At 45.7% G+C, this 27,190-nt stretch overlaps 1 protein-coding gene across 3 annotated transcripts in view; it reads right to left on the bottom strand.

Moving 5' to 3' along the window:
* The window catches only part of OSGIN1 (oxidative stress induced growth inhibitor 1), an 889,419-nt gene that overhangs the window by 25,590 nt on the left and 836,639 nt on the right, over positions 1-27,190 (bottom strand). For all 3 annotated transcript variants that reach the window (XM_069604776.1, XM_069604775.1, XM_069604777.1), the window contains 2 exons: positions 13,629-13,731; positions 9,215-9,351 (listed from right to left, as the gene is read on the bottom strand). In XM_069604776.1, coding sequence (XP_069460877.1) covers positions 9,215-9,351; positions 13,629-13,695 — 204 coding nt within the window. In that variant the 5' untranslated portion in view covers positions 13,696-13,731. The remainder of the gene's footprint in view (positions 1-9,214; positions 9,352-13,628; positions 13,732-27,190) is intronic.

Here is a 27,190-nt window from a genome sequence, read left to right as displayed (position 1 = left end):
AACTATACCGAGGATAGCCGCTGCTTGGTATCGGTAGTTTGAGCCATTTCCAGTGTCTGGCACTTGATTTTCTTCACTATAGATGTTGGGCTAACACCAAAGGCAAGGTTATTTCCCTTGCAAGGGCAGCCGGTGGGCCAAGTGCTAACGGGCCAACTCAGCCAGATACACCGGGCAGCATTACATTTGGGAATAATAACCATTATTATTACAGCCCCTAGAGGCTAAAGGAATCCGGCATGTAGAGAGATCTACAAATGTCCAAATGGGATATTATATTAGCAGGTGGTGTTGCAAGGAACATCAGTGCCTCGTCTATATCTACAGGCAGGCATCCTTAAAGATGGAAAGCGCGACAGGCCTATCCATTTTGTGTTTCAGATGTGTTTTTTTTATATATATATAAAAGTGCCTGTTATATGTAGTTTCTGGTTTATCTTGTTGTGAAATTAATAAAAATGGGTAAAAAAAAAGATGAAATCCGTCCGTCATGTCTTAGTTTAATGAAAGAAATTATTCTAGAAAATGCATCTTTTTTTTGGATGCAAAGACACGCTGAAAATGATACATGAGCGGCGGTGTGCAGTAAACATTCCAGCACCATAGCATCGCAGAAAATGCCTGCAGCTGCTGTGCAATCAAGCAAGTGCTGTTCCAGCACCAGGGCTCGTCTCCAGCAACTTGAATGCTGTTGGCTGCCACAGGATGAATGAGTTTGCACTCTCAGGTCCGGAAAGGTCTCACTAGTTTGCCTGACGCAAGAGCCAGTCGTTTTTCGTCGAGTCACGCTTATGCAAGCGCCTGCGTTCGCTGACACTGTGTAGGCAGGCAAGCTGCGCATGCGCCGCCTGTAGAGGCGAGCTAGTGGAGCTAGTTGCTAGGAATGCATGTAGATCGCGCCTCGTTTACCTTAAATGAGCCACCTTTCCTGAAGGCTAGTAGGTGTACTTTAGTTCTACCTCCATGCCACAACAACTAACAAAAGAGATGGCGGTGGGCTGGAAAATATGTTCCCATCTCAAGGTTCAGTCAGGTGTTGCTAGGGGGGGCTGAGAGGGCTATAGCCATGGGTCTTTTGATTGTAGCCCCGGATAGAAGCTCGGGGGCTACAACCAAAAGGATATAGCTAGCCCCGGATCCCGCCAGTCCCGACATTAGCTTAGCCCCTGACCTTTTCCAGACCTAGCAACACCCTTGAGTGCAACAATAGGACGATTCTCTGGGTTTCACTTGGCAGTGGCATGTCCAGACTCTTGACTGGAGTGACCCAAGTGGGCCACTGACTTAGGCTGGGGCGGTATTAATTACGATCGCTTGTGTGTGCAAACACACACGCCTGAATGAATTTACTATTCGCCTCCACTACCCATACCTACTTTAATTACTAACATTAATGTCTTGCATTCTTTGGTTTCATCATCATAGTTTAGGATAATGGGGTGGCCATTCAGATTCCAGGGGTAGGAGGTACCACCCCAGGCCACACCGTGGATACGCCACTGTCACTTCCAACCATTCAAAAACATTTAAATCTGGCACCATTTCCATGGGGCCAAAATGACACTGACCATGGGAGGAGGGCAATCAAGATGCCACTTCGGCTGGACCGGTAATGCACCAGTGCAACCTTTGCCTGGACACCTTTTCAGACACAATCTTTTGTCATTTTATCTTAAAAGGCTTGCCATAGCACACCCACCCCAGCTTTTCTGGAAGGTACCCAGAGCACAAGTCGAGGGTACACGAGGGCCGATGTAGTCATGCCTTGATTTTAGAGGCCCTCTGTAAAACAGTACACTTCAACTGCCTTTTCCACACTTATTATTTTACGGGCGACTTGGGGATTTGAACCCGAGTCACTGGGTTTAGAGGTCGTGCACTTCACCACTGCTCCATATAGCTGGTGAAAAACAATGCACCACTAAAGGTGAAATGTCACATTTCGGAGTGTACCAACCAGGGAAAATATTGGTACCGATTCATTGGGTTTAAAATGTGCACACATTTTTACATTTTCAAACACTATTAGAAGAAAATATACTCCCGTGTTTTGCTTGTGTTGATTTTATGAAAGTCAAATGCCCATTCGTCCTGTGTAATTTGTGTGGTTATGCAAAGCCAGTTTTTTTTAGAACTTGAACCCTGGTGCCGTATTGTGCACCTGCCCCCGGGTAGCCAGACTTAGTCTGCGGATGAAAAGAAGGAGATCAGGAGATGTAAAGCGGGTGCAAGAGAAACACGATGGAGAGGGCAGAGGGAAGGGTGAGGTAGCAGGGAAACGAAATATTGTGATCACTTGACAACATGTGGATCGTTAAAGTGGACCTTAAGTCTGCATGGCAGAAGGAGGCATGTTCTCGGCACAAGTAGAATTCTGCATATCATGTAACACAGCCTTGAAGGCGGATAGGTAGATCGAATAACGCTTAGTTGTGTGATGGCCTTGAAGTCTGCAAGCCACCCAGTTAATCATGCTGGGGTTTCCATTCATGTTAAATGACAGTCCATCCAGAATTACGTCAATCATGTTTTTTTTTTCCAAATGAAAATGGTCAGGGGGAATCTGTCGCTAGAGGCAGGAACTGGGCGGTTGTTGGGAACTTTCCAACACTCCTAAGTAGAGCGTTCTTCTATCATCACCCAGCACGAGCAGTCCCCTGGGTGCGGGGGAGAAGTGGGATAGCATTGGCGACTTGCACCAGGGCTACAAGGGGATATTTATTAAGATTTCCGTTCTGTGTTCTGGCGCTGCGAGTACATAGGCCCTCTTGCCCCTTCTCCACGCTTGAAGTTCTCAGATTAAGGTCGGTCACGGGGTGGGCTTCTGAAGTTTGTTTAGGGCATCCACTGGACCTGCCTCCATTATGTGGAGAGATCTCTGCGTTCATATGTGTGGATAAAATGACACCTCTGGAACATATGCAAGAATATGAATTACGGCCCCAATATAAGAACACAAAGCCTACCATTTATGTTGGTGCCCAGCTGGATTGCGGGATGCATATTGGGCATACAACATATTGCATAAAGCACTCTACATCACACTGTCCCAGAACATATAGATTATAATGGATCACCCCAGAGAGGAATAGCAGCTGTTTTCCTTCCCATGGAGTCCCAACATGTTTTTATAGAGCTTCACCCTACATTCCTCTTGCGTCTAAGCACTGAAACAATGGTGTCATTTTACCCAAGTCAAATGGCAAAAGGGTTAAGCCCGCCTGCCCATGACTGGAACCAGTGACTGCAGGCTATGCACAGATGTCGGAGGCAAACACCCGCTGAGCTATCTTACTGGTAGGGTCTCTAGGGGGAACCGCCTCTGGTGAAAAATTCTCATTGGTTAACGTTCAGCAAAACTGAAATCGCTTTGTTGCAGCCGGGCTGAATTCTTGTTTTTTGTGGTTTTGTAATGCATTGCCTGCTATATCGGCTTTATAATGCTAGGGCTTGGGAGTAGAATGTGCATCTTATTCTGTGTTGTGGGCACTACGGCAGGGTTTAAGTCCCCATAAAGTATGAGGTCGATTCACAAAGTAGTAACTCCGACTTACACATTATTTAAAGGACGAGATGGACGTTTGATTCAGGCAATCATGTGTGTAGCTCGGTCTTATTGGAAGTGTGTGCATACATGTGCTACACTAGAAGAAAGGCAAACGGCCTCCTCTATGCGACAGCGAACACTACCTCTATCCCCCCTTAACTAGGTGCACATTTATTTTTTTGGATCATGAAGTGTTCAGCGGCTCACCAAAATCAACAAGCAGCAGGAGGAAGGGGGGGGGGGGGGTCCGACAGAGTCCAGGAAATGCACCCCACCTCCCTGGGCTCCTCTGCAGGAAGGCACTCTGCTTGCTCTGCTCCTCGCTAAACGTCCTCAGTTCGGAGCCCTCGCGCGGCGAGTTGACGGGATTCCAAATGTATTTGGAGGAGAACGGGGAAATTGTTCGGGACACGACATGGAATGAAGCTAGAAAACACCCCGAACGTGTAAGTGGGTCAGAAAGACACACGAGAGCTTTAGTACAACCAGAAGGCTGTCTTTCTGTGTTGCGTGGAGTTGGCTAACTGGCAAAAATAAACTCAAACTCAATGATGGAGTCATTGCTTAAAACGTTAGTTGTACGTCCTTTTTCTTCCTCCATCTTCATCTCTCGCCCTGCGTTTTCTCTCACTCTGCATCGCATCTAAGTACTTCGTTCATGCACCCCAAATTCCGGGTGGCTGGGCAGTGATGCATCATACAGAAAGGGATGTAAAAATGATAGGGGTCTTCAACCTTTGGCTTCCTGGATGTTTTGGACTGCAACTCCCATCATCCCTATCAAACATAGTCAATGGTGAGGGATCGGGGAAGTTGTAGTCCAAAGCATCTGGGTAGCCACAGGGTGCAGGCTCCTGATATCATCTGCAGGCCTTGTGGATGATAAGTATGCCGAGGAGGAATGAACAAGAACAGCGAACAATCCCGCGGAATACACAGGGATAGGAATGAGAGGGGAGTGGGGACAGGTTGGCCTGAAGAAATTCACTGAAATAAGACTTTCTATCTTCTATATATTAAGGGCGCATCTAAAATACATTGCTGATGGCACAAAGAACCAAGGTCTTACATGTGGGTTTCAGCAGAAAAATGAAGCAATTGTGTTAACATGCCAAAAGATGTTGCTTATACTGTTTTGTTTGGTATGTATATCAAAAAATGTTGCTTTGATACTGCAGGTGTTATGGGAGCTCATCTACCATAGGAACATGTTTAGGTCAGTGCAGGACATGGAAAAAAAATTGACTGGTGGGACCCTCTCATCCTTGGAGGGGGCGACACCGTGGGAAGGATGGGGTAGGGGCCGAGGGGTGTGGCCCGAGGCCAGTTCATGCAATACAGGATCTCTTCATATAAATGAATCCTGGAGATTTGCATAAAAGCAAACAGCATTATGGGAACATAAGAATGTCCACAATTAAAAATGTGAAACATGTCCTAGTGATTCAGTAAAAAACAAACACTTTTGCGCGAATAATGGAAGTTGGAATTTGCAGTTTTAATTGGTCATACTACTCGCCTTAAAAAATAAATGTCTGCACATTGTAGGATATATATATATATATATATATATGCGCAACAAGTATGCGCAGCTTTGGCTGTTTCTGTATTCAGTTTTCTGTGACGTGACTGCTAAAAGTGCCTGCTTGTTGAAATATGAGTTGCTCATGCATGTGATAACTTGGCTTCGGGACAGATCTCGCTGGGATTGTCCTGTTCTAAAGCAGCGTTATCACATGGACTAGCAACCTGTGCTTCAATGAGCAGAGCCCGTTCAGAATATTCAGCAGCACTGCAGAGACTTCTAAAAGCTGCCTGCTCACTGAAGTGTAGGTTGCATGTCCATGTGATAATGGGCTCCAGAGCAGATCGGTGATTGTCGAGGGCAAGACCCTGGGTCTGGGGATAGGACAGCGCTTGTTCCGGCCCATTTCCTGTGCTGGTTTGGGTGATGCAATATGAGAAAGACCTTGTTAATAAATCACGAGTGTAGAAACTCAGAGGAGCTATATCTGTGTTGCCAGGATGAGGAGAGGCATCAACACTCAGAAGTCAATGGGCTGGCACTCCCTTTTATGCCTCGGTGATGAACCGCTGAAAAACCATGACCATGATGCAATTACTTCATGTTGGGAAATACTCAAAATATAGCATATAACAAGAATGATAGACACAATAATAATGAGAGCATATTAATATTAATAACGCCTGTTCTTTTATAGTACTTCATGCCAGACTCCTCCTGATTGATAACAGATGCTAGGACTACCCAATTCATTGGTACTCGATTTGTCAACCTGGGAGGTTGGAGCACCGAGTTGGTGGCATTCAAACGTGGGAAGTGCAGGGGGTCTCCAGACATGAGCACTTGTGAGCTATACAATCGGATAACTAAATAACATCTCTCAAGGCTGATTAGACAGGTTTCACTTTTAAAGCTTTCAAATGGGGAGTGTAGGGTTTGTGGTAATTAATAATAGGTTAGGGATCAAAACAAAGGTTTTATGACCAGAACCAAAAAGCAGCCCCTGATAATGGAGCATCACTCCATAAGCAGGTGCTCCTTTGTGAACAAGGAGCTAGTGCGTAGTGTGCTACAAATATAACTTCCACATGAGATGAAAACTAGAACATGCTCTACCATTTTATATATGAATTGTTTAAGTGTCTTGTAGATGTGTCCTAATGCACCCTTAAACACTATGCCAAACACAAGAGTTGATGTCACATACATATCTTTGTATGCTACCGTTTGACCGGGAGAGTCATGAGTTGCTCTTTTTAACCCACAAGCAGGAGTTAAATAACTCTCAACACCCAACAATGTCAGAACCCCACAGGACCTCAAAAGAGGAGGTGACTGGGAACCTCACGCAGAAACGTTGAGATCTAAGGGGATTGATTAACATTGAGAGCTGAGTGATTGTGGTGAATAGGTTGACCCCATGGGGTGGGGGGGGGGGAATCACAGTGAGACCAGAAAGGGAGGAGTCACAAATCCCCTTAGTCAGTGCTTTAAGTGGGTCCTGGCAGTCTCCAAAAAGTAGGGCTAAACCGGGGGCCCCCGGTCCCACCACAACATTGGCGGGATACATTATCCCACCTCGGCCACCCACCATTAAGTCAGACAAGCTGACAGAAGTACCAGTCAGCCACAGCGTCACTGTGGCACTGTGGCTGGCTGGCTGGCACTTCTGTCAGTCACTGTAGCTTCCTCTGGTGACCTCGCGCGCAAGGGGTCACAAGAAGAAGTTACTGTCCTTTTGTTTACACACCGCCCCTCACCAGGTCACTGAGGCATATTTAACCCTCAGTGAACCTGGGGACTCCTCCAAATATTTTGAGGATTATAAAAGATGGCTTGAAAAGTACACAATTCAAGCCATCTTTTATAAAGCTTTGCTGACTGACAAAGACGCCTCAGGCTTTGTCCGTCAGCAAAGCTTTAGAAAAGATGGCTTGAATCGTGTACTTTTCAAGCCATCCTTTATAAACAGAAACATGTTACACATTTCTATGTTTATAAAAGATGGCTTGCATAGTACGCACATAAATATATAACATGTATATATTTGTGTACATACCTTACGGCTTGCGTACTTTTTTAGTCCACAGCCATCCCACAAGCCGCGGCTCCAAATGAGCCCTGCCCTTAGGCATTCAGTGTCTAATATGGTCATCAAGCTTAATTTCTTCGAGCTGCAGCAAGAGAAACTAAAGAACAGTAACTGACTTCACTGAGCTCCGTGTGGGTGTATACTTGCATGCGCGCTCTGGGGTCCCTGCCAACTCTGGCGGTGAGTCATCGTGTTACTCAACAGAGAAAAGCAGCACAGGCTACAATATCCAGTCAAACTAATTAACAATGTATTCCTTTTAATATAGTTAAGTGCAGCATTGACTCATTACACGGACCACTCCTTTCTAAACTATCAGCGTAAAAAGTGAGGTAAAGAAGCATTGTTTGCCAGCCGTATTCCTGGCAGCCTAATACTGCTGCTCCATTTAGTTCCCAGAATAGGATCAGAGCGAGTGCATCCACGCCAGCAACAGGCAGCGGCTGGCACTGTGAGCTTCTGCCACAACAGACACGCCTTGGGTTCTAAGGCTTCTTTGTGGGTGCCAGGCTGAGTGCCAGCATGGAGCGAGGCCTCATTTGTGTGCCCGGCCTCATGGTGGTTCCTGGACACTTTTACAGGCAGCCCACCAAGACCAGAGGGGAGCTGTGTCAAGGGCAGGTTGGAAGCGCAAAACCTCCTGACTTCACAATGCAGGGCCCTCCATAACAATTCACAGCTGCCAACAAACGAGGAGCCGTGTACTAGATCAAAGGAAATAGATTCCATTGGTTACATTTATCTTTTCATCAATCAGACTCAAGGATCATTGATTTTCCGGCACTCCTAGTCCTGAAATAATTGTTATTAAAAAAACTTTAGTAATTCGTTTATTCAAATATTCATCAATCTAAAAACATAGACCAAGACTACAAACATAGTGAACAAATATTGTACATAAAAAATGCATCTAAAACAATATCTTTTTTTTCGAAAACACAGTACATTACAACATTGAACATTCTAAATGTGTATAAAAACATTTCCCAACATGTTTCTGTTCTTCAAGCCACGATGTGGGTGAACATTCTTCAGGGGAAAACTCTAAAAATTTAGGTTTCTTCAACATTGTGTAGGGGGTCTTTAAACATCAACATTTAGATGCCAATGTACCTTCAAATGGTACTTCATAATCAGCGTTACTTTTCATCATTCCTCGCCACATGTCCCATTATTGAGGACACGTCTATATCTCTACATAGGCTCTAATGTCACCTCAGTATTCCTTAAAGCAACTCCAGGCTCTTCAGATGGCGCAACCAATAAACACCACCGTGGACTCAGCTGTCCATGATATCAGCAGAAATCACTTCCCAGTATTAGCCTCAGTATTCTTTCGGGCAACTCCAGGTTCTTCTAAAGGCAAAAACCAAAGCCTACAACACCACGACTCCAAATATCCACAATGTGGGCAAAAATCACTTTCAGTGGTAGGCAGTAGTGCGGCACATGTACCACATAGATTCACCATTCACATGAGTGAACCAAAAGGATTGATGAGAAGGTAAATGTAATTGAATCTATTTCCTTTGATATAGTACATGAATGTGTTCCCCTTTTCGGTGGAAATAGGTGTGTTTTAGAATAGGGGCGTTATAGAATAGGGGCAATGGTTAAAAAAAACCTATTTGAGCAGACAACAAACGAGGAGCCACCATCTTCTCTGATCACTAACCACAATAGGTCGTATGCCTTGTCACTTCCTCTTTTGCACATTACTTGTGCATTTTGTCCCATGGTCCTTTGTCGATTTTTAAACATATTTTTATTACTCATTGTTTGTCTTTTGTCGATTTTTTTAAATATATATGTCGAGTTTTCGGGTAGGCGATTGGGGGTGGAAGGGGTGGGTTAGATGGGGGTGGGTGGCAGGCTGTGGGGGTGGTTGATTTGGGGTTGAGGAGGTAAACCCTCTATTAATAAAAGCAAAGAAACTAAAATGACCACGGGGGAACATGCACGAGTAATGTGCAAACGAGAACACTGACCTTATTAAAAACACGTGCAACCCAATAGGCGTACAGAGGAAAGGACATTAGCACTCACACACCTGGTCGGTTATCGGGATCTCTGGGGCCTCCTCAAGCTTCCTCTGCAGGATGGCATTCGGGTGAGCAGCGTCTTCCTTGATGTAGGGTGTGTAGCCAGAAAGCAGGTAAGAGAGGCAAATTCCTGAGGGACCGTTTCCTAAAACAAGCCAAAGCATTTTATTATTCTGCCAAAAATTCTCAAACATCCTTTGAAATGTTAAAGTGGGTGAACATGGGGGGGTATCAAATTGTGAACCCTTCGAAGGAGTGGGATCTGTCACCCTTGGCCCTCACCCCAAAGGAAAAGCCTAGAGAGAAACAGTGATAAAATAAGAGCAAGGCACCTGTACCTCTTTGGGGACAAGGGTCAGACTGGGCCATTAAATTGACTCGAGCACCAATGAAAAAGTGACCACAGTTACAAATGGCTGTTCATTCCTTTTTGCGATAGACTGAGTAGTACCCAAGGGTGAGGATTTAGATGCAAATTGTGCATTCTAAAGAATATTTATTCAGCATCACTAGTGAAAACTATTAGCGGCATAGAGAAGTGAGAAAACTGGCCCACATTGGCCAAACAAGTGGCACACTTTGACACAAAAAACTGGCCAGTATTTTGCATTTTTGGTTCGCCATGGGCCTATTGGACAACAAGTGCTTTTCTAGGTTTCATTATCAATGAAAGCAGATCTCAGGACCCTTAATGAAGGCGCAATCTCAGATCAAATGGCCAATAGAAAACTATAAATGTTCTGCATCTTAATTGAACCAGTAGCAAGTAAGGTGGAAGGGTAAAAAAAGCCAATGCAAAACACAATGTATTATTTAAAGAATATCGGCCACGTGCTCCATCAGCCATTGCAAGTGATATCCCAATATCATTCTAAGCAATTGTCCCGACTGATGATTGTCTGGAATGTTATTGCCTGGAGTGGAATGGGTGAGTCGCGCCTGCCACCACTCCACCCAGTAGCTATCGCTGGAAGCGCACCTCGAGTTCAGTCTCACTGAGCAGCGCGTTGTGGGGGATGAACCCTAACTGAAAAGCATGCTTTTTGCTCTAGAAATGTATCTGGGGTGTGAGACAATGTTTGCTTCGTTACTGGCTCTTTGGCAAAACAAGAACATAGAGCCTGGTTTTGTGACCAGCACTCGAGCCATGATAGCAATACACAAACCAATGTAGCTTGAAAAATCTCCTCCAAACCACTGCGCCAATTTCATAGAATTATCATCCAAGAATTTGTCTGCCCAGATTCTGCAATCATTGTTGAATAATTTGTTTTTCATTGTCATCCTCAAATTGTAAGAACCAACACATGTTTCACGCTGACTTGGTGCTTTTCCAAAGATCCAGATTACGTGCAGAAGTGCCACTGTTCTCAGTGTACGTTTTCTAGAAGTGCTTCCATTGTGAAAATACAGACATGGATGGAACAGGCTCAACTAGCATTCAATCGTGGCCACAAGGTTCATTGCCTGTTCCGCTATTGCTACGAGTAGGAACATTGAAAATGAGGTCGCAAACATATGCAGTCACGCCAGTATGGGCCTTCTATTGCTGCATTAAAGGAGCAATCCAAGAACATGTACGCCAACAAGCCAAGTCGGTGTGTAAATGCGTGGACTTATGACTTCCAAAAGCGAATGAAACTAAAGAACACAGATATGCCTAACAACGATTGTGGAATCTGGGTAAACAAACTATTGGGTGACAATTCTAACCCCTGCAACATTAGGGCAACTCCAAGGAGATTTTACTCTGACACTATTCACTCTGGATAGTCCCATCCACTACCAGCCCTAGTCCACAAAAAACGCACATCCTCTGGGACCTATTTTAGAGAGCTATGTGAAGTTAAGGGGATGACAATGTTATTTCTAAGCAGCCTTCTGGGGATTAATGGGTCAATTGCAGCTGTAAACTAGGTCCAGGGCTAATCAAAAAGTCTTAACCAAGTGTGCCTTCAACCACTTGATTTAGAATATATGTGTCCTTGCATCAGTTCCTTGCACTGAATTCTTGTTAATCAACATTGACAACGCCAACAGTTTTGACTTGTACAGGCATTTGAGAGGTATTTACCAGGCAGTCCAATAATATGCCAAGGTACTAACACCATTGGACAGCTGCTGTCATCTTCTGGCTAGGTTCTAGTATTATTGTGGATGTTAATGCATAGCTCAGGCCTGCACAAAAGACAAAACTATTAGCTTTGCCAATGCATGTTGGAAACTAGTAAACCAGTGGTCAGCCAGGTTCGACCAGAAAAGGCAACTGCCTAATGGGATTATGGTGGCAGCGCGGTCACTAGACATCAAATCTATTTTAAGGTGGAGAGAGAAATAAGCACAACGCCGCAGTATTTCCAAGTTATTCAACCAGACTGTATTTGTATTACTGAGCTATAAAAGGAGCAGGTCAATCACGTGGTACTCGATCCACAGATTTAATTCACAGATGTGATGTTAAATTTCCCAAAATGACATGGGGCTACACTCACACCACACAACCCCACTTCCTGAAAACATTTAATTACTCGAAATACCATACAAATACACAGCATTTCACATAATATAAGTGAAAGACGGATCCCATACAAAGCCAAACACAATGAACACTGGGCTAGAAGTTGAGAACAACCAATGAATCTTGGTGAGCAGAAAAATGGCGCTTTGGAAACATCGTGTAGTTAGAAGTTAAGGTTCAAAACAACAACGAGACATTTCCCAGTATAACAAATGATACAATACACACAAAAAAGACAACTTCATATAAAACACAGGCACAAAGGAGAGGCCATGGGTCGCTGGAGGGGGGTAGGAGAGAGCTGGAGCACTGACCACCAAGTCTGAGTGTAACAATTTCGCCATATTAGGGCAGACATACTTTTGGGGGAAATAAGTAGGCAACTTGGGTAAATAGGTGGGGGTGGCTGTTGGGGTGAAGAGTGGGGTATGAGTTGAATGCAGGTTAACGGCTTCTCAGCACAGTGATGCGGCAGCGATAGTGTTTGGATTTAAACACAGCTCGGCGACGCATACACGTGGAAAGTTTTCGGGTGGATGCATTGCAGTGTTTCATATTATACAGAAGGGCCGTCCACTTCCCGGCAGGAATCAAGGCTCTGCTTTTCAGCAGCGTGTGATTTACAGAAATAGCCAAGTACAGAATAGGCCAAGAGGCGAGTTGACATAACAGTTGGTAATTTGGTGCCAGGGAGGCATTGCCAAGTGCATCAATATTTGGCCAGGTGAATAGACCTTGTTAAACAATTAATTGCCGCCAAATGATCTACTACGAAGGGAGACCATCAGTTCCTACCAACGATGCTTCCATTGCCCCATAGCAAACCTGGCTCAGGTTTCCTACATGTGCAAACATTTTGGAACACTCAGTACAGACATTTCGAAAGGGAACATTGGACACTAGTATTTTTCCACTGACTTGTAAAAGTCAATGAGGCATGTTTGGGAGAAGCACAGTTAAACAATATTCAACATTGCAATATTTTTTAACAAAAAAAACGGCGTCTTCCTCCTCAAAAGGTAGAGTGGACATCTACTCTCACAGCAAGTGGGATGCATGGCTTCAGTCCCAAATACTCACCAAACCTCCCTATGGCGTGGCACCCTGGAATACAAATGGCACGCGCAGCAGTGGCAAAGCAGCCCCTTAGCGTGACACGAAGTAGTGAACACCACTTATCAAATTATTGGTCTTCTCACTTGGATCTGCCACCCATCAAGAGGCAGCCAGCTTCTTTTTCCAACTCATCTGCAATCGAACCTCTGCAACAGTGCCCAACCAAGCCAAAACTAGTGCCTGGACGCTAGTCACTCTGCCACTGCGGACTACCCTCTTGGTCACCAAAATTTCACATGCAAAGTCATGAAACTGTGCGTGCTCGAGGGGTGTTGATCAGGTATCATGTGTCCCCTGGGCAGATGAAGCATTCATCATGATAGTTTCAGCTGTTGCCTGCATTCTCAGATAGAAGTGTTCTTCTCCTTTTCTTGCACTCACTTTCTCTTCCCTCTCCTCCTCTGTACCCCTTTTCTTCAGGCAGAGAGCAATGTGAGCTTTACTTTACTCTGCCAGGTCATACAGGCTCAGAAGCACCCCATAGAACCCCCCCCTTTCACAGCGCCGACCTGGCTAATGGTACAGGGGCGGTTTGTGCACAATCAAAGGTTGCAGTAGAGTGGCAAAGATCCATTCTGAAATGGCTGCCCACAGCTCCCCGAAGGGGTCAATTAGAGGGTGGATTTAGGTGGCAATTTCCCTTTTGCATATACTCAATTCTCCAAGGTGCACCTATTGATTATTAATGTTTTGAAAGGAAACCAACACACTTTCTCAATTCTACTCACAAGAGGTCTCATAGCCTGAAATAAGCTGAGCTATACACCCTGAAAGCAATGTTGGCTTACCTATAATAATGACAGGCAGTGGGTTGTATTCATTTAATGCCGGATATTCATGAGCAGCTGAGCACATGATGATGCTCGATGGGTTTTCCGCCTACAGACAGTTCTGTAAGAAAAAAACAACACAATCAGACATAGACCATTAGTCCGAGAACACATTGTTTGTCGCAGCCAATCCCAGTTCAGTCAGGCTCCATCAATGAAGCCAGACTAATTGAGCATTTTTCACCCAAATACTTCGTGCCACAAGTTACGCAATGATCGCCTGACGCAATGAGCCCAGGGTGAGTATCAATTTGAATAGTAATGCTCAAGCTTGGCATAAGGAGTTGTAGATCTAAAGAGGGTGCAGCAACATCCTCATTGTGGTGAGAGGACCAGACCATTTGATTTTTTTCGTGACAAAACAGCAAACTATCTTGTAAAGGGTATGGATTTGGGATTTCAGGGTGCAAAGCAGAACCTGATCATGTCCAGCTTTTGGAAATCTCCCAGAAAACAAACCTTCCAAGTGCGCCTCTCATGAAGGGGTCAAGCACCAGAAGCAGCACTTGATCGAGCCAGCCTCAAAGTGCCTTCAACATCCAGCATTTAAAAAAGTTGCTTGGTGCATTTCTGGGGTCCTTATATACCTCATTTAACCGCTGCCCTCCAGCGACTACACGAGTATCCCCCCCCACCACATGGTTGCAGCAATGTTTAATATGTGGGGGGAGTGGTAAACAATAGATATTCAGAGAGAATGACGTGTGTTTAGGCTAGGGGTCTGCAACATTTGGCTGTGTATTTTGGACTACAACTTTCATCAGCCCTAGCCATGATAGGCAATGACGAGGGATCATAGCAGTTGTAGTCAAAAAAACGTCTGGAGAGCCAAAGGATGCAGACTCCTGAGACTCTACGCCAAAGATTATGTTGTCTGAAGCTCTGTGGTGTCCTTTTGTTCTGTCAGTTTCTTGAGCCATAGCTCCAGTTGTTGCATTGTTAAATCAGTGTCACTATTTACATCCTCAAGATGCCTACTCTATAATCAGAGAGGAGATGGGATGTCAAACCCCATTTGCACCATCATTTCTGCTGCTACATAGCATTGAGGTATCATGGACCATTGTCCTATTAGGAGCTCACCACTCTGGCACCAAAGGCCACCGCCCTCACTGAGGAAAGTGCCACGATTATCTAGGAGTTAGGATTGAGCGGCGGGGAGGAGTGCAGATTGGTTTCCTAAAAGATACGCTGGTTGATGATATTGAAATGTGACTCAAGCCGGGAATTAATTTGGAATAAACCTGTTCATAGTAGAAAGAACTAGGAAAAGCCTGAAGACATGGACAGTTGGACAAAGGCGATGGGAGCCCTCGCATTTGAGCACTGCGATGGGGTTGTCAGACTCATAGCCGTGATTGTGCACCTGACGACACGATCCTTTATAGAGCGTGCTAGAATATGCTTACCTCAGAGGGGCTGGGAAAGTGAGGCAGTTGCATAGGAGGTGGATCACTATAGAATATCAATGCTTGTCATGGACTCGTCTTATTTGACCCAGGCAAGCTTGTGCAGGCAAAAAAAGTGTCGGAAGATATTGAGGTTTAAACTTCTGTTGCAATTGATGAGGTCAATGCAAGAGCAATTGTAGGTTTGCAGACACGTGCTCCGTGTTAACAATAACAGAGCATCTTTGTAAAATGTTAATGTTCCTATATTTCAAGGATTTGACAACTTTTTTCGTGTACAACATGGAAAAATTTATATTTATTCTGGATACTGTCGTGTAGTCCAATAGTAACACAAAAGAAAACTAATATTGCATATATTCCATTACAATTTCTAACAGATTAACCATAAGAAAGAAACAAGTTGGTGCAGTTTTTTTCTAACTTTAAACAATTCACCTAACAAAGTTGGTTATTTGCATTCCATGATATATTCCATCTACCTGGTGGACTACAAATGCAATGGGCGTGAACAAATGCAATTGGTCTGATGAAATGTGTGCTAAATTACAACAGAAAAGAAAAAACATGAATCATTTGTGCCTGCCTTAACAAGCACATTTACGTGAATACAAATAAAAAACCCTGAACGCAGCTGGGAATTACAAGATCTCGAATTTCTCCCGACGGCCCTGAAAACCGTACATAAGAGTTTTGGGAGTAAAGGGATGCAGAGAGACAAAGAAAAAAAGTGAAGAAGTATCATAGGGACAATAAGGAACAAACATTTTAAAAATAAACCATTTTTGTAAAAAATGTGTTTAAAAATGCAGTTGATACTGCATCATAGACATCATGTGGGCAGACATTCGTTCTGAGGATTTGCTATGTTTAAATTCATTTTGGTCACATTATAAAATTACTTGCAGTATGCAGACCGTTTGTTTTATTAAATTAACTGCAGTAACTTGTGCAAATGACCCATGTCTCGGAAACCGCATGTGAATGTCGAGTTCGACACTCCACGCACTCCCTGAAGATAGACCATGACCCCCACACCAATTCATCTGGAACTCGGGGTACTGAAGGGCGGAAAGTGTGGATTTGGTTGACCAGTATGGGCCGCTTGCTCGATTGCACTCAGTTGGAGGATAGAACCTGATGGACTTACTTGTCAGGGGAACTATTAGGCATTGATTAAAATGCCTCAGCGATTTAGGAAACCAAAATGCCCCTGGGGTAGCAGCAACTACTTACACAAATGTCAGCCATAGACACTTTATAGGGCAGCCAATTATCTTACGCGCTGGGGGATGGGAGTTATAGGGAAGTGCTAGAGTTGACTGCTGTGTATTGTGGTGTTCTAGAGAAAAATGCCCAAACCTCTTAACAAAATAGTGTACGGTCAGAGTGAACACCAATGATACTGCGCTGAGCACAATGTTCTTTTTTAGAATTTAATATTCAAGTGTCATTGGAGTTTTCCACTGCTCCCAAAATCATGGAGTGTCATGACTTAAGCCAACTTGTTTCTTTTCAAGGCTAATCTGGTATCTTGTTAAAGCGTCAGGTGTGTTTGAGCTGCCCTAAATTTGCTCTGTTTGGAAGTTAGTTGGTGGCATGATGTGTTTACTGCTAAGTAAGCGTTTTGCAGAATAAAATTGAAAGTTGCATAGGAGGTGGATCATAGTTTTCCAATGATTGTAGCAAGATTTTAGTATTTCTTAATTGAAAAATTAGGGTGCCCTGTGTGGTGGGTCCGGCTGCGTTTGGCCACTCTCACCAACAACTAACGTCTAAACCGAGCCAGTTTGTTCTGGTCAAATGGGACGTTATGTTTCAGGGCTTCGATGTATGTACGAGGCTTCGGGCTCATTTTGAAGCACAGATTTGACCCAGCAGAGCAGTAGACACCACATAAGGGTCAGAGTCAAATTTGGCAGTGATAGGGCCTGCTAGAGCCTAGTGGGCATGCCACTTATGGGGCATATGCACGTAACAGTCACAAGGCCTTACCTTGAAAGTGCTATGCAATGTTCAGCCAATGAAAGCATAAGAGATGGGGGCCAGGAGAGGGGGGGGGGGTTATCCAGGTCCATTAATGCCCTGCTGCAAAGTTAGCCAGTAACAAGCATCTTGTGGTACCATGAAACAAGCGCTCTGTACTTTCCAAAACATATAGAACTGAGGATGTGTAGCTGTCAGCACCAGAGATGTATTCCAACGATGGGGTCTGAGCGACATCACGAGCAGAGGAAACGAAGCTTGGGCTCTCTATGAGGTCCCTCAGCGACCCGAGGTGGAACTCACTCCGTTCTAAATAGCTACAATGCTGCATAGGGAACACTTGCGTCGCTTTCTCACCCACGGAGCAGTCCACGTAAACCAGCAGAGAGGGGGCAGTGTAAGCAAGAGGGGAGCATGCACAACAGTGGACAAAAGAAACAGCTCCTCTCCCGCCTTCCCTCCCAGACTTGCATGCCCTTCAAGGTAATACAATACTTGCACTCCTCCCCAAAGTCTGCCCACCCAACAAAATTCCAGGCATGCAGCCACCCTCCTTCATCTGCATAAGGATCCACTCCTAGCAGTGCTGCCTTAAAAAGAGGCACAGATTTGTCACAGTGACAGTACCAGTGCCCCAGCGCTCGCAGGCAGCAGTGCTGCTCTCCCCAGTTGGCCTGTAAAGCTACTGCTGCCGCATGGAGGGTCTGTTACAGTGGCAGCCCCCACGCTGCTCCTCCGCCAGCGAGCAGCGCGGAGCTGGAGAAAGTCCTACGTACATCTAATGATACAGCTTTTGGTGGCACCATGACCCCCATCCTACTTTGCAGGAGTGAGGTGTGGGGTCCCAACATTAACATGAGAATGCAGAATGGGAAAACACCCCCTCCCCCTCTCCACAGAAATCGTGCACCCCCCAAGCTCTGCAAACAGGTACTTTGTGTGCACAGAAACCGCCCAGACCATGGGTGCAGAGCAGAACAATGGGGTGTTCCCACCCATCCCCCCCTGCCGCTGAACATCCAAAGGTGCTTTTCCTCCACCATACGCTGCAAGAACAAACGGGAAAATCCTCAAAGCAATCCCTTGATATATGTGTTTCACAATGGTGCCCGTTTGGCATCAGTGCCCTACAGTGACAGCCTAGGAAACCAATGGCAGGAGGAGAAATTGACTAGGGACCTTCACGAGTCCCTGTACTGGAAAGCACAGCAGCATACAATGCTACAGGTCTGACTCATTTTGACAAAATACCTGATGCACAGGCCAGGCGGGAAATAAATACTGCCCGGCATGGCTCAAACAAGAGGCTTAGCAAGCACATAATCTGTCAGTAACGTGACGTGAGGTAGCGCGTTCTGCTGCACACAGACATCCGGGACACTGGTTCCCCCACACTTTGAGAGAACCAGAAGTCTTTGCGAGTAAATCGGGAGAAGAACAGCTAGGCTTCACCCTCTGACAACCAACGGAATTAGCAACGAGAACACCAACACGACATACTCGAAGACAAAGTACCTAAATCAATAATGAAAAAAGCGGAAACGCAAATGATCATCACGGAAGAGAATAAAGCATGTATTCACCGAGGGAATGTGTTTCTCTGGCTTTCCATGCCATTGGATTGTGTCGCTCGGCGCGAGGCCTGCCAGTGAGACCGGTCTGTTACATAGCGAGACGCAGGGCTCCCTCGATCTAAGGAGACTCGGAGAGGAGGCGGACAGGTCACATACCCCCGCGGGGATGTCACCCCAGTGAAATATCCCTTCCCTGACCGGATAGTAGGGGAGTATGGCATGTCAGCGAGGAACACGTGCAAATGGTTCCCAATATAATCAACGCTGTGCACTGCGCTAGCGGATTTATACGTGCCGAGGCATGGTTTCCCTTGCATTAGGAGTTCGCAACTCTGGATGGATTGACGCGTCACATGAAAGGAACGCAAGATCTCTTTGTACTTGCTGAATGATAACCAGGGCACGAGGGTTTAAATAGCAGCATAGCCTTCCCACAATGGCCTTCAGCTCCCCTCCGATTCACAAGGACCGCCGACCGATTAAATAAATGACCTATACTATTTTATACTACAATAGAAATAAACAAAAAAACTGGCCGCTCGGACTTGTCATCGGCAGCAATGGGGAAGAGTCGAAAAACAGCTTTACTGCACTCTGAAGGCCAAGGGGACTTTTTGTCTGGTCTGCGTCATTGACCATCAGAGTGGAGTAAGGCCCTGTTTCCAGTAGTCCTCTCTTTGGCTGCCTGCAAGCAGATCATCAGGTCTCCCAGTCACATGTCACACAGAGGTGTTGCTAGGGGGGGCTAAGGGGGTTATAGCCCCTAGGTCTTTTAGTTGTAGCCCAGATAGAAGCTCAGGGGGTACAACCAAAAGGATAGCTAGCCCCAAGTACTGACAGTCCTGGCATTAGCGTAGCCCCAGATAGTTTACAGACCTAGCAAGACCCTTGCTTCACGAGGTCCCCTTGCCAGGCCAGTGGCCTCTTCCGCTAATAGAGCAATTATACTTGTGATCATGCCAGAGGTGTTCATGGAAGTTACCAGCTAGAGTACATCTGAGCCGAATCTGTTGCCAACCTCACAAAATCACGTATTCGACTTAAAGCTTTTAGTACTAAAACCAAGCCATATACCTACCACATATTTTATCAAGTTTCCCCAGGGTGCTGATCAGGAAATTAAGTTTTAATCATATGTTTGGGACATAGATGTGATTTTTACCCATTAACAGGAGAGAATAAGCCACGCGAAGATTGCTTTCACGAGTACACCAGAATGTGGTTCTTACACTTGATGATCAGGACGGCCTTGCAATTTCCCCGTCACCGAGAAGCACCATTTTGAAATGTCTGCCATTTTAAGCAGAGGACCACTGTAAACATGAGATTACAGTTTTACACACTGGCGATTCCTGTCAAAGCCTAAAGGGTCTAGACGGGAGGGGACTGGTGGGACCAGTGTGAGGGCTAAGGCATCATCTACTGGAACGTTCTCTGCAGGGCATAGGAGCTAGCGGCCCAAATACATATCTTGCTTTGTGGCAAGAGTTGTCTGGAGAGGTGCTGGTAAGGTTTACAGGGAGGCCATGAAGCTGGCCCAGCTCAGGTAGCAGCTAATATAATTTCCCGCACCCCGCTTCAACCAGACTCTGACATGACAGCACTTAGCACAGGAGAAGTTCAAACATGTTAAACCCAGGGTCCTCTGATGTTAACGCAAACAACTCCCCTTCCTACATTGCCACTGGCCAAAAGGAAACTTGAGGGAAGCCCCCAGGTTCCACCACGCTTTAGCATAAGGAGTAGGTTGTCCTTGCTTGGATGTGAACGAGAATAAAAGGCAGACGCCACTCGCAGATTTAATGCAAAGGGTCCCACAGGCAAGAAAAATAGCGGGTCCTGGGTCAGCGGACATGGTGTGCAGGGAGTTAATAGCTGCCATGGAACTATGATCAACTTTTAAAAAACATGAAACATTTGTCTTTAAAGTTGTCTTTTGTATAATCGGAGTTGTCTGTTGAGGGGGGTGCAGACTAGTCACACAGGTTTTGCTGACATAAAGCAATTTGGCAGAATCAATGTATTAAGGGAGAAATCTGCTCTCCCCGTCCATTCACTCATCCCTTCCAAAAATCACATGCTCTCAAGTACCCCCCAAAAAATGTCCTGCTCTCTTTCTCCCTTCACTCCTTTGTGTCCTCCCAAAAGCCTCCTACTACTTCACCTTCTATTTGCTACTCTCGTCATCTTCCATCAGTCCCCCCAGCTCCCTCGCTTTCCATCGACTACTCTCTTCACCCTCCATTCACTGTCACTTCACCTTCTACCCCCTCTCCTGTTCCCCATAAAGAATTATGGCCAGCACACACCCATGAACCACGAGAGGTGAATCCCGATTAATCATGACAAAAGTATAAAAAGGTAAGGTACCTTTTATTCAATAATTGGGCTGTAAATAAAAAAAATATATAAATAAAAAAAGCAAAAGAGAAGCAATGAAAGTAGTCATGCAACATCAATCTACCTCTCTTCCCATCTACTCTCCCCTTTCTAATCCATCCAATTCCCCCCTTGATTTTTCAATCCGAGTCCCCTTCCATCCACTCCCCCTTACGGCCACTAGCACACTCCCTATTCATGTTTCTTGGCCTGGCTGGGGAGAATTGAGGAGGATACCTCCATAGCCCCCGAGCAGGCATTCCCTCTCGAATCAGTGAATTCCAAAAATGACTCCGTGAACAGTGTGGCTAGTCCCAGCAGGCTGTGGAAAAGGGGGCTTGGGGTCCCGGCATTTTGTTGTAAAAGACAGACCCTCCATCCACCCAGAATACTGCAGCATAGAATGGGATTTTGAAGCACAAAAATTGTACTTCTAGTGGCATTTTTGCAGCACGTTTGTGAGTGAGTGGTAGGAAGCAGGAGAGAGAATGCAACAGAAACATCCGTTAAAAATGTAATCAATATCCTGGGGGGTGACACATTTCGAACCAACATCTACTTTGTATGGTTAATATTAAAGGACCCTATTATATATGGAGCAAAACTAGTCTGTTAAACCATGCGGGAGGCTTTTTTGGACTAGCATACGCTGGGAACTGAATCATGTCAAGGGGCACGTTACTTTGGGAGGGATAGTACAGTGAGATTAAATGATTTGCCCAGGATCACATGGTTTGGTTGAGTGATGAAGCCAGATTTTGAGCATAGTCTGAAATGTAGGCATATTATAGTGCATCTTTGAAGCTCAAATTGATACAAATATGAGTTTGAAAACCTAAAAATCCATTTTACACAAGTGCACAAATCACTTGAAAAACCAACCTGACGTATACAATATTGTAGAAACATGTTCATCCTAAAGAGTATAGGGGTCAGAGGGGATTACTTCTGTTTGCACAAGGTTCCCTGCATGCAACTTTTATTGTTATTGGAAAAGTGAACAGTAAAGCACAGGCCAAAATCACCTTTACTCTTGACTTTTCCACGATCCGTCTAGAAAAGTGTAAATCCCTACCACAATGAATGATTGCTGAAGCACCTACAATGGATTACTTTAGAATATACCAGTTTTTACCAGGTCTAAAAGTCTGGCAGATTCCATAGGAATCCATTGGTTTTTCCAAAACATATGCTGGCAGAAGAAAACCAAGCAAATTTTGCTTGTGGGCCTGGAAGAGCAGGCAAACATGTTAACTCAACTCTGCTATCCAACCTCACTGCCCAAGCATACAAAATCTGGTGGCACACTAAAAAGTGGAGGTAACTGCTTTTACTGCCTTTTTCCACTCAAAGGGTAATTGACCCCCTATGTTTGAAGCTATATTCTCCCCATCCTCAATAGAAGGCTTCAAGTTCCAGCATGTACATTAATGAGACCCTACATAAAATCTCCTGACACACAGTGAAATGAAATGCATGACAAGTCATTGTTTCACACAGCTTGCAGCTTGTTCTGGACCCCCCCATAACATCAAAACCACCCAACAATCCCACTTAAATAACTTATTAAAACCACATACAATTCTAAGAAAAAAGTGCCACTGCAATGGTCACTTCCATTTACCTGTTCCCATTACTAACCACTACCTGTTGTAAATGGTGTGCTTCTGAGTAGTGTTACACAGATAAGAACCCACTGGCAGTGGGTAGCCCTGGCTGTTGGACTTCGAGAGGCCGGGCAGCGGATGGTGGGGGCATTGGCTCCTTGTTCCGACTCCTAAATCTGCTTCTGCCAGTTAGGACCTAGGATGGGGTGCTTTCTATCAGGCCTGAAGCATGTCCCCTGAAATAGGCCTTGGCTTCAGGTGGCAACACTGAGCACATTTATACAGGAAGTTTCAGTATCATTTTACAAATGTGAATTGGCGCTGGAATTAGCGAGGGCCATTACTACTACAAGCCAACTCAAATTTCAAATAGGGGTGGTGGCAACACTTTATAAAGCAGCAGCATATATGTGCCTGGTCTTATAAATGATGGCTGAGAAGGGTCACAGCTGTTGCAGGAGACATCACTTTGAATGGTTACCAAACAACTGTGTGGATGCACTAGGCAAGAGCCAGCTGCTGTGAATGAGTGCAAGCACATTCCGAACCAGTCTCATCAGTGCCCTGCACATCCCAGTGCATGTGTTTCTGGCAGAGTATCAGTGGCAGAGCCAACCTCACACCATTCGGAGGAGTGGGGGGGCTGGATGACATGAGTGGGGTTATTCATTGCACTGTCGACCCTCCCACTCTCTGAGACGGCGGGGGGGGGGGGCGAGTAGCGATTACGCCTTCTTTTGGCCAATAACCCCAATTCAGAGGCGATTTAGTTTTACAAAGATATGCATATCCCGGTAGGTGCGGGCCATCTAAAAACTGAGCCCAGCCGATAAGCCTGTGGCTTCAAAGGGGGTATATTGATAACGCCGGGGTAGGTTTCCGTCCCCTGCCTCTGTAGGTTTGCTGCGGTTGCCAAATGAAAGATGGTTTAAATGTAAATATTCTGCTCTCTTGCAGTATCATCCCCTTTTCCAATGGAAACCAGGCTGCCCATCATGACAGAGTGCTGCCTTCTGCCTGTAACCCCCTCAGGGAGGGTGGGGGACTTGAGGCAACCCGAACCAGGGGCTGGCGCTGCCCCTACCCAACCAGGCTGCTGCTTTTCAGTTGTGCATCTTTCAGCGAACACAGACACCTACGGTCAGCCATTGCACGTGGCTTTGCAATATACTCTACCTAACAGGTGGATGCACCATTCTCTAGGATTGGGCCGCTGAGTGTGCCTTTTTACCAGGTACTGCATTGCGATATGTGCGTTTCATTTGGCAGAGATATCCAGAATTATCTCCCATCTTATGTTAACTGGAGTAGACACCCGGGACTGAATACGCCTTTTTCTACTCATGCTTGATCAGATTGTGTGTCAGTGCTTAATTTGTGAGGGTGTTTGCCAGTGCTCTCCCCCGGCACTTATATCTGAGCCCCAGCACTTATTTTCTCAGGTTCAGATTGATTATGAAGTAATGATAGCCAGAGCATCCATCAATCCCAAGGAATAGGTGCGAGCTGTAGTTGAACCCCAAATGTGTCCACCCTTGGGAGCAGCCGTGGGTGGTGGCAGCAATGGTGGAGAACTGCCGCCCGCAGTATCACAAGCTTGCTAGAAATTATTTGGGCTCTGGCCCTTATTTTCTTTCAAATTAATCACTGCCTTGAATAAGCTGTGATCAGAGCTTTAAGTGCTCTGCCCAAACCACACCGACTGAACGCCATTCACAGTGGAAAAACCACCATGTGAATGTAGGGTTCTACTGCGAACATCGCTCGTCCTCTTGGACGAAAACTAGGCATCTCCAAGTACAGTCTCTGAGAGCCAAATCCACTCCATGTTTTAGGATATCCACGCAAAATACATTTGAATGAAGTGGATCTAAATAGTAGTCAACGATTATCCTGAAAATGTGGAACAGGAAACCCCTGGACTACACCATGCTGACCACACTGATGTGGGCCATTAAAACAATTAATGATGCTATAGTTCAAAATTTTGAAAGCACAATTTCCATTGTTTTCAGAGGTCCTCTCTTTGCCAGACTATATGCATAGTATTCTATTAGCCAATCTTGTTCTAAAGAGAAGCGTCAAACAGTACAATCAGGCCAGACCAACGTTTCTACTAAAACCCCTGATACCGCCAGACATTGTCATGTCGCACAGGGTATGATGCAGACAGTAGGGGAGGAGTAGGAAGGAGGAACAGCGTGAGAGTTCTAGTGTGTACTCGAGGGAAAGGAAAGGCAGAAAGATTTTGCACACTACATTTGTCTCCCACGTTCTCTTGTCCAAATCTGATCAGATATGCGGTATGCTAAATACAATACCTCGACAACGGTTTTGAGCACCGCACAGCCTCTGAAGTCACTTGTAAAGAACGAGCCCCAGAAGCCAGTTCTGATGCCTACCTGCCCAGTGCCTTGCATGCAACCAGTTTCCGCCAAAGGAGACAAGTGTTGAATCGCCTTCCTTCAGCGCAGTGTTTTCCCTTCTGTGCCAAAGACTGTGCAAGTCATCAATGGTGGTTACGCCCCTTCCTCCTACTAGCATGCTGTCGTATTTATGCTCATTTATGGAAATGGCCAGCTACTGATGCTGTTATTTCCTTAACTTTTCGTCAATCAGTTTCGGTCTTCTTCAAATGATACATCAGGATTGTGAATTTGCTACATCTGTGCAGACTGCATTTCCACAAATCAGAGACAGGATTGCAAGTGCCAATTCCATGGCCTATTTTGACTGCACAATGTGCACGTGACTGTCAGTTAATGCGTGCATGGCGGGCCTGGCATCTTTGCTCAACATGAGCCAGGTTGCAATACATCTCACAATCCCACGGCAGCATACGTTTGTCAGATACCGATTGAGCATACTCTCAGGCTCAGAAGGAAAGTCTAGCGGCTCTATGGGCCTACGACTACCATCATTGATTCCTATATGGGTAAGAATTCATGATCATGATGGTACATCGGGCCCCTGTGACTGCCTGCAGGGGTCAGCAAACTGTGGCTCTCCAGATGTTATGGAGTACAACTCCCATGATCCTTCACCATTGACTGATGGGAGTCGGAGTCCAAAACATTGATAGAGCCAAAAGTTGCCGACCCCTGGTCTATGGAAATGCACAGGCATATTTGCCCCCTCAAATCAAAAGGTGCTTACATTTCCAGGATGAGACCTTCAAAATCCTTCATCATTCAGGAAAGAAGCAAAACCCTGATATTTCCATCTGCTCCATCGATTGCGCAAGACATCAATAGCCAATTAATACCTCAAATTACCGTTGAAAGACGTGGTCATAACATCACAGTCAGAAGCCAGAAAATGATCTAGTGTTGCAAATGAACTATAATGGCCGAGAGTAGGGGTCAATGTCAAAGATAATAGAAACGTACAAATGCTGAAATCTCCATTGCGAGCGTAGGTCTTCTGCTGAGAAGTAACTGCATTGTTATCCTAAGTTCCACGGGACAAAACCTGGCAGGCATCCACATGGAGGGACACGGTGGCACAGTAGCCACCAAATAACAAAAAGACGCGGTTTCCCACTCTTGACAACATGGTTGAGCTCTTGATACAAACCTGTAAAGTCTGTCCGAGCATCACACAAAACTGGGCCTGACCCACCATGAATGAGGCCGCTGCTGCACTGCATTTGAGAAGAGATGTGTCACTTTCCTTCCTTCGGATGCTGTATCCACTACTGATCCGGGAAAGATATCCCGACCTTCCACTAGTGTAGCGTCTGCCACCATTCTGGCATCCGATACAGTATTTTCGGCATATGGGGTTCACCAACCTGTAGGTCGCCTTTCTGCAGAAATAAATGTACGTCATTGGTTGACCACATGAACAGCCATCACTGCTCACAGGTGCCCATCAGAACCGATGTTTGGTCATATTGTAAGGGCCAGGATTTCTCATACTGTCTGGTCAGAGCATCGCCCCAGGTGCGCCCATCAGCTTAAAAGTCAATGACACTGCAGCAAAAGACAAAATGAAAACCTGTGCTGAGCCGCGTCACTGGGCATGCAGAAAAGGTAATTTGATCAAGGTGTGATGGTCCTGCTTCGCAAGAGGTTTTAAGAGCAGGACGCTCTAGACACGCCTCTAGCATGACTCGATGGAAAACCATGGGAGCACAGAATCCCTGGAGCATCTTTTGGGAGGCAGCTGCCGCGTGAGCCAGCGCTGCTTCGGAAGAGCCGGGGCCTTGCAGATGGGCTGAAAACGGGGCGCTCTTTGGCAGGGGAGAGCAGAAATAAAAAAAAGTGGGCGGTGCGAGGGGTACGACTTGCAGTTGCTGTACAGCTTGTGCGCCCTTCATTACAGACCCGTCATGCAAGGATGTATTGCACCGTGGGGAGCCCTGCATGTGCACGGAGACCGGGCACTTGGAGGAGTGGAGTACTGGAGTCTTTCATTTTCGCCAGCTGAAGAGCAGATTCGCCACTGCGTGAAGCCGAATCCCTTAACCCTGGGAGCCATGTGCCCATGGCAACCTCCGCGTGGAACAGCCACTGTATGTAAAGCAGGGCGGGGCAGGGACTGTGTGTGTAACGTGAGATGGC

This window comes from Ambystoma mexicanum, chromosome 1p (assembly GCF_040938575.1).
Source record: "Ambystoma mexicanum isolate Mex_15411 chromosome 1p, UKY_AmexF1_1, whole genome shotgun sequence".
Taxonomy (NCBI): Eukaryota; Metazoa; Chordata; class Amphibia; order Caudata; family Ambystomatidae; genus Ambystoma; species Ambystoma mexicanum.
The sequence above is the reverse complement of the archived record's forward strand: the minus strand, read 5'-3'. Positions and strand labels throughout refer to the sequence as shown.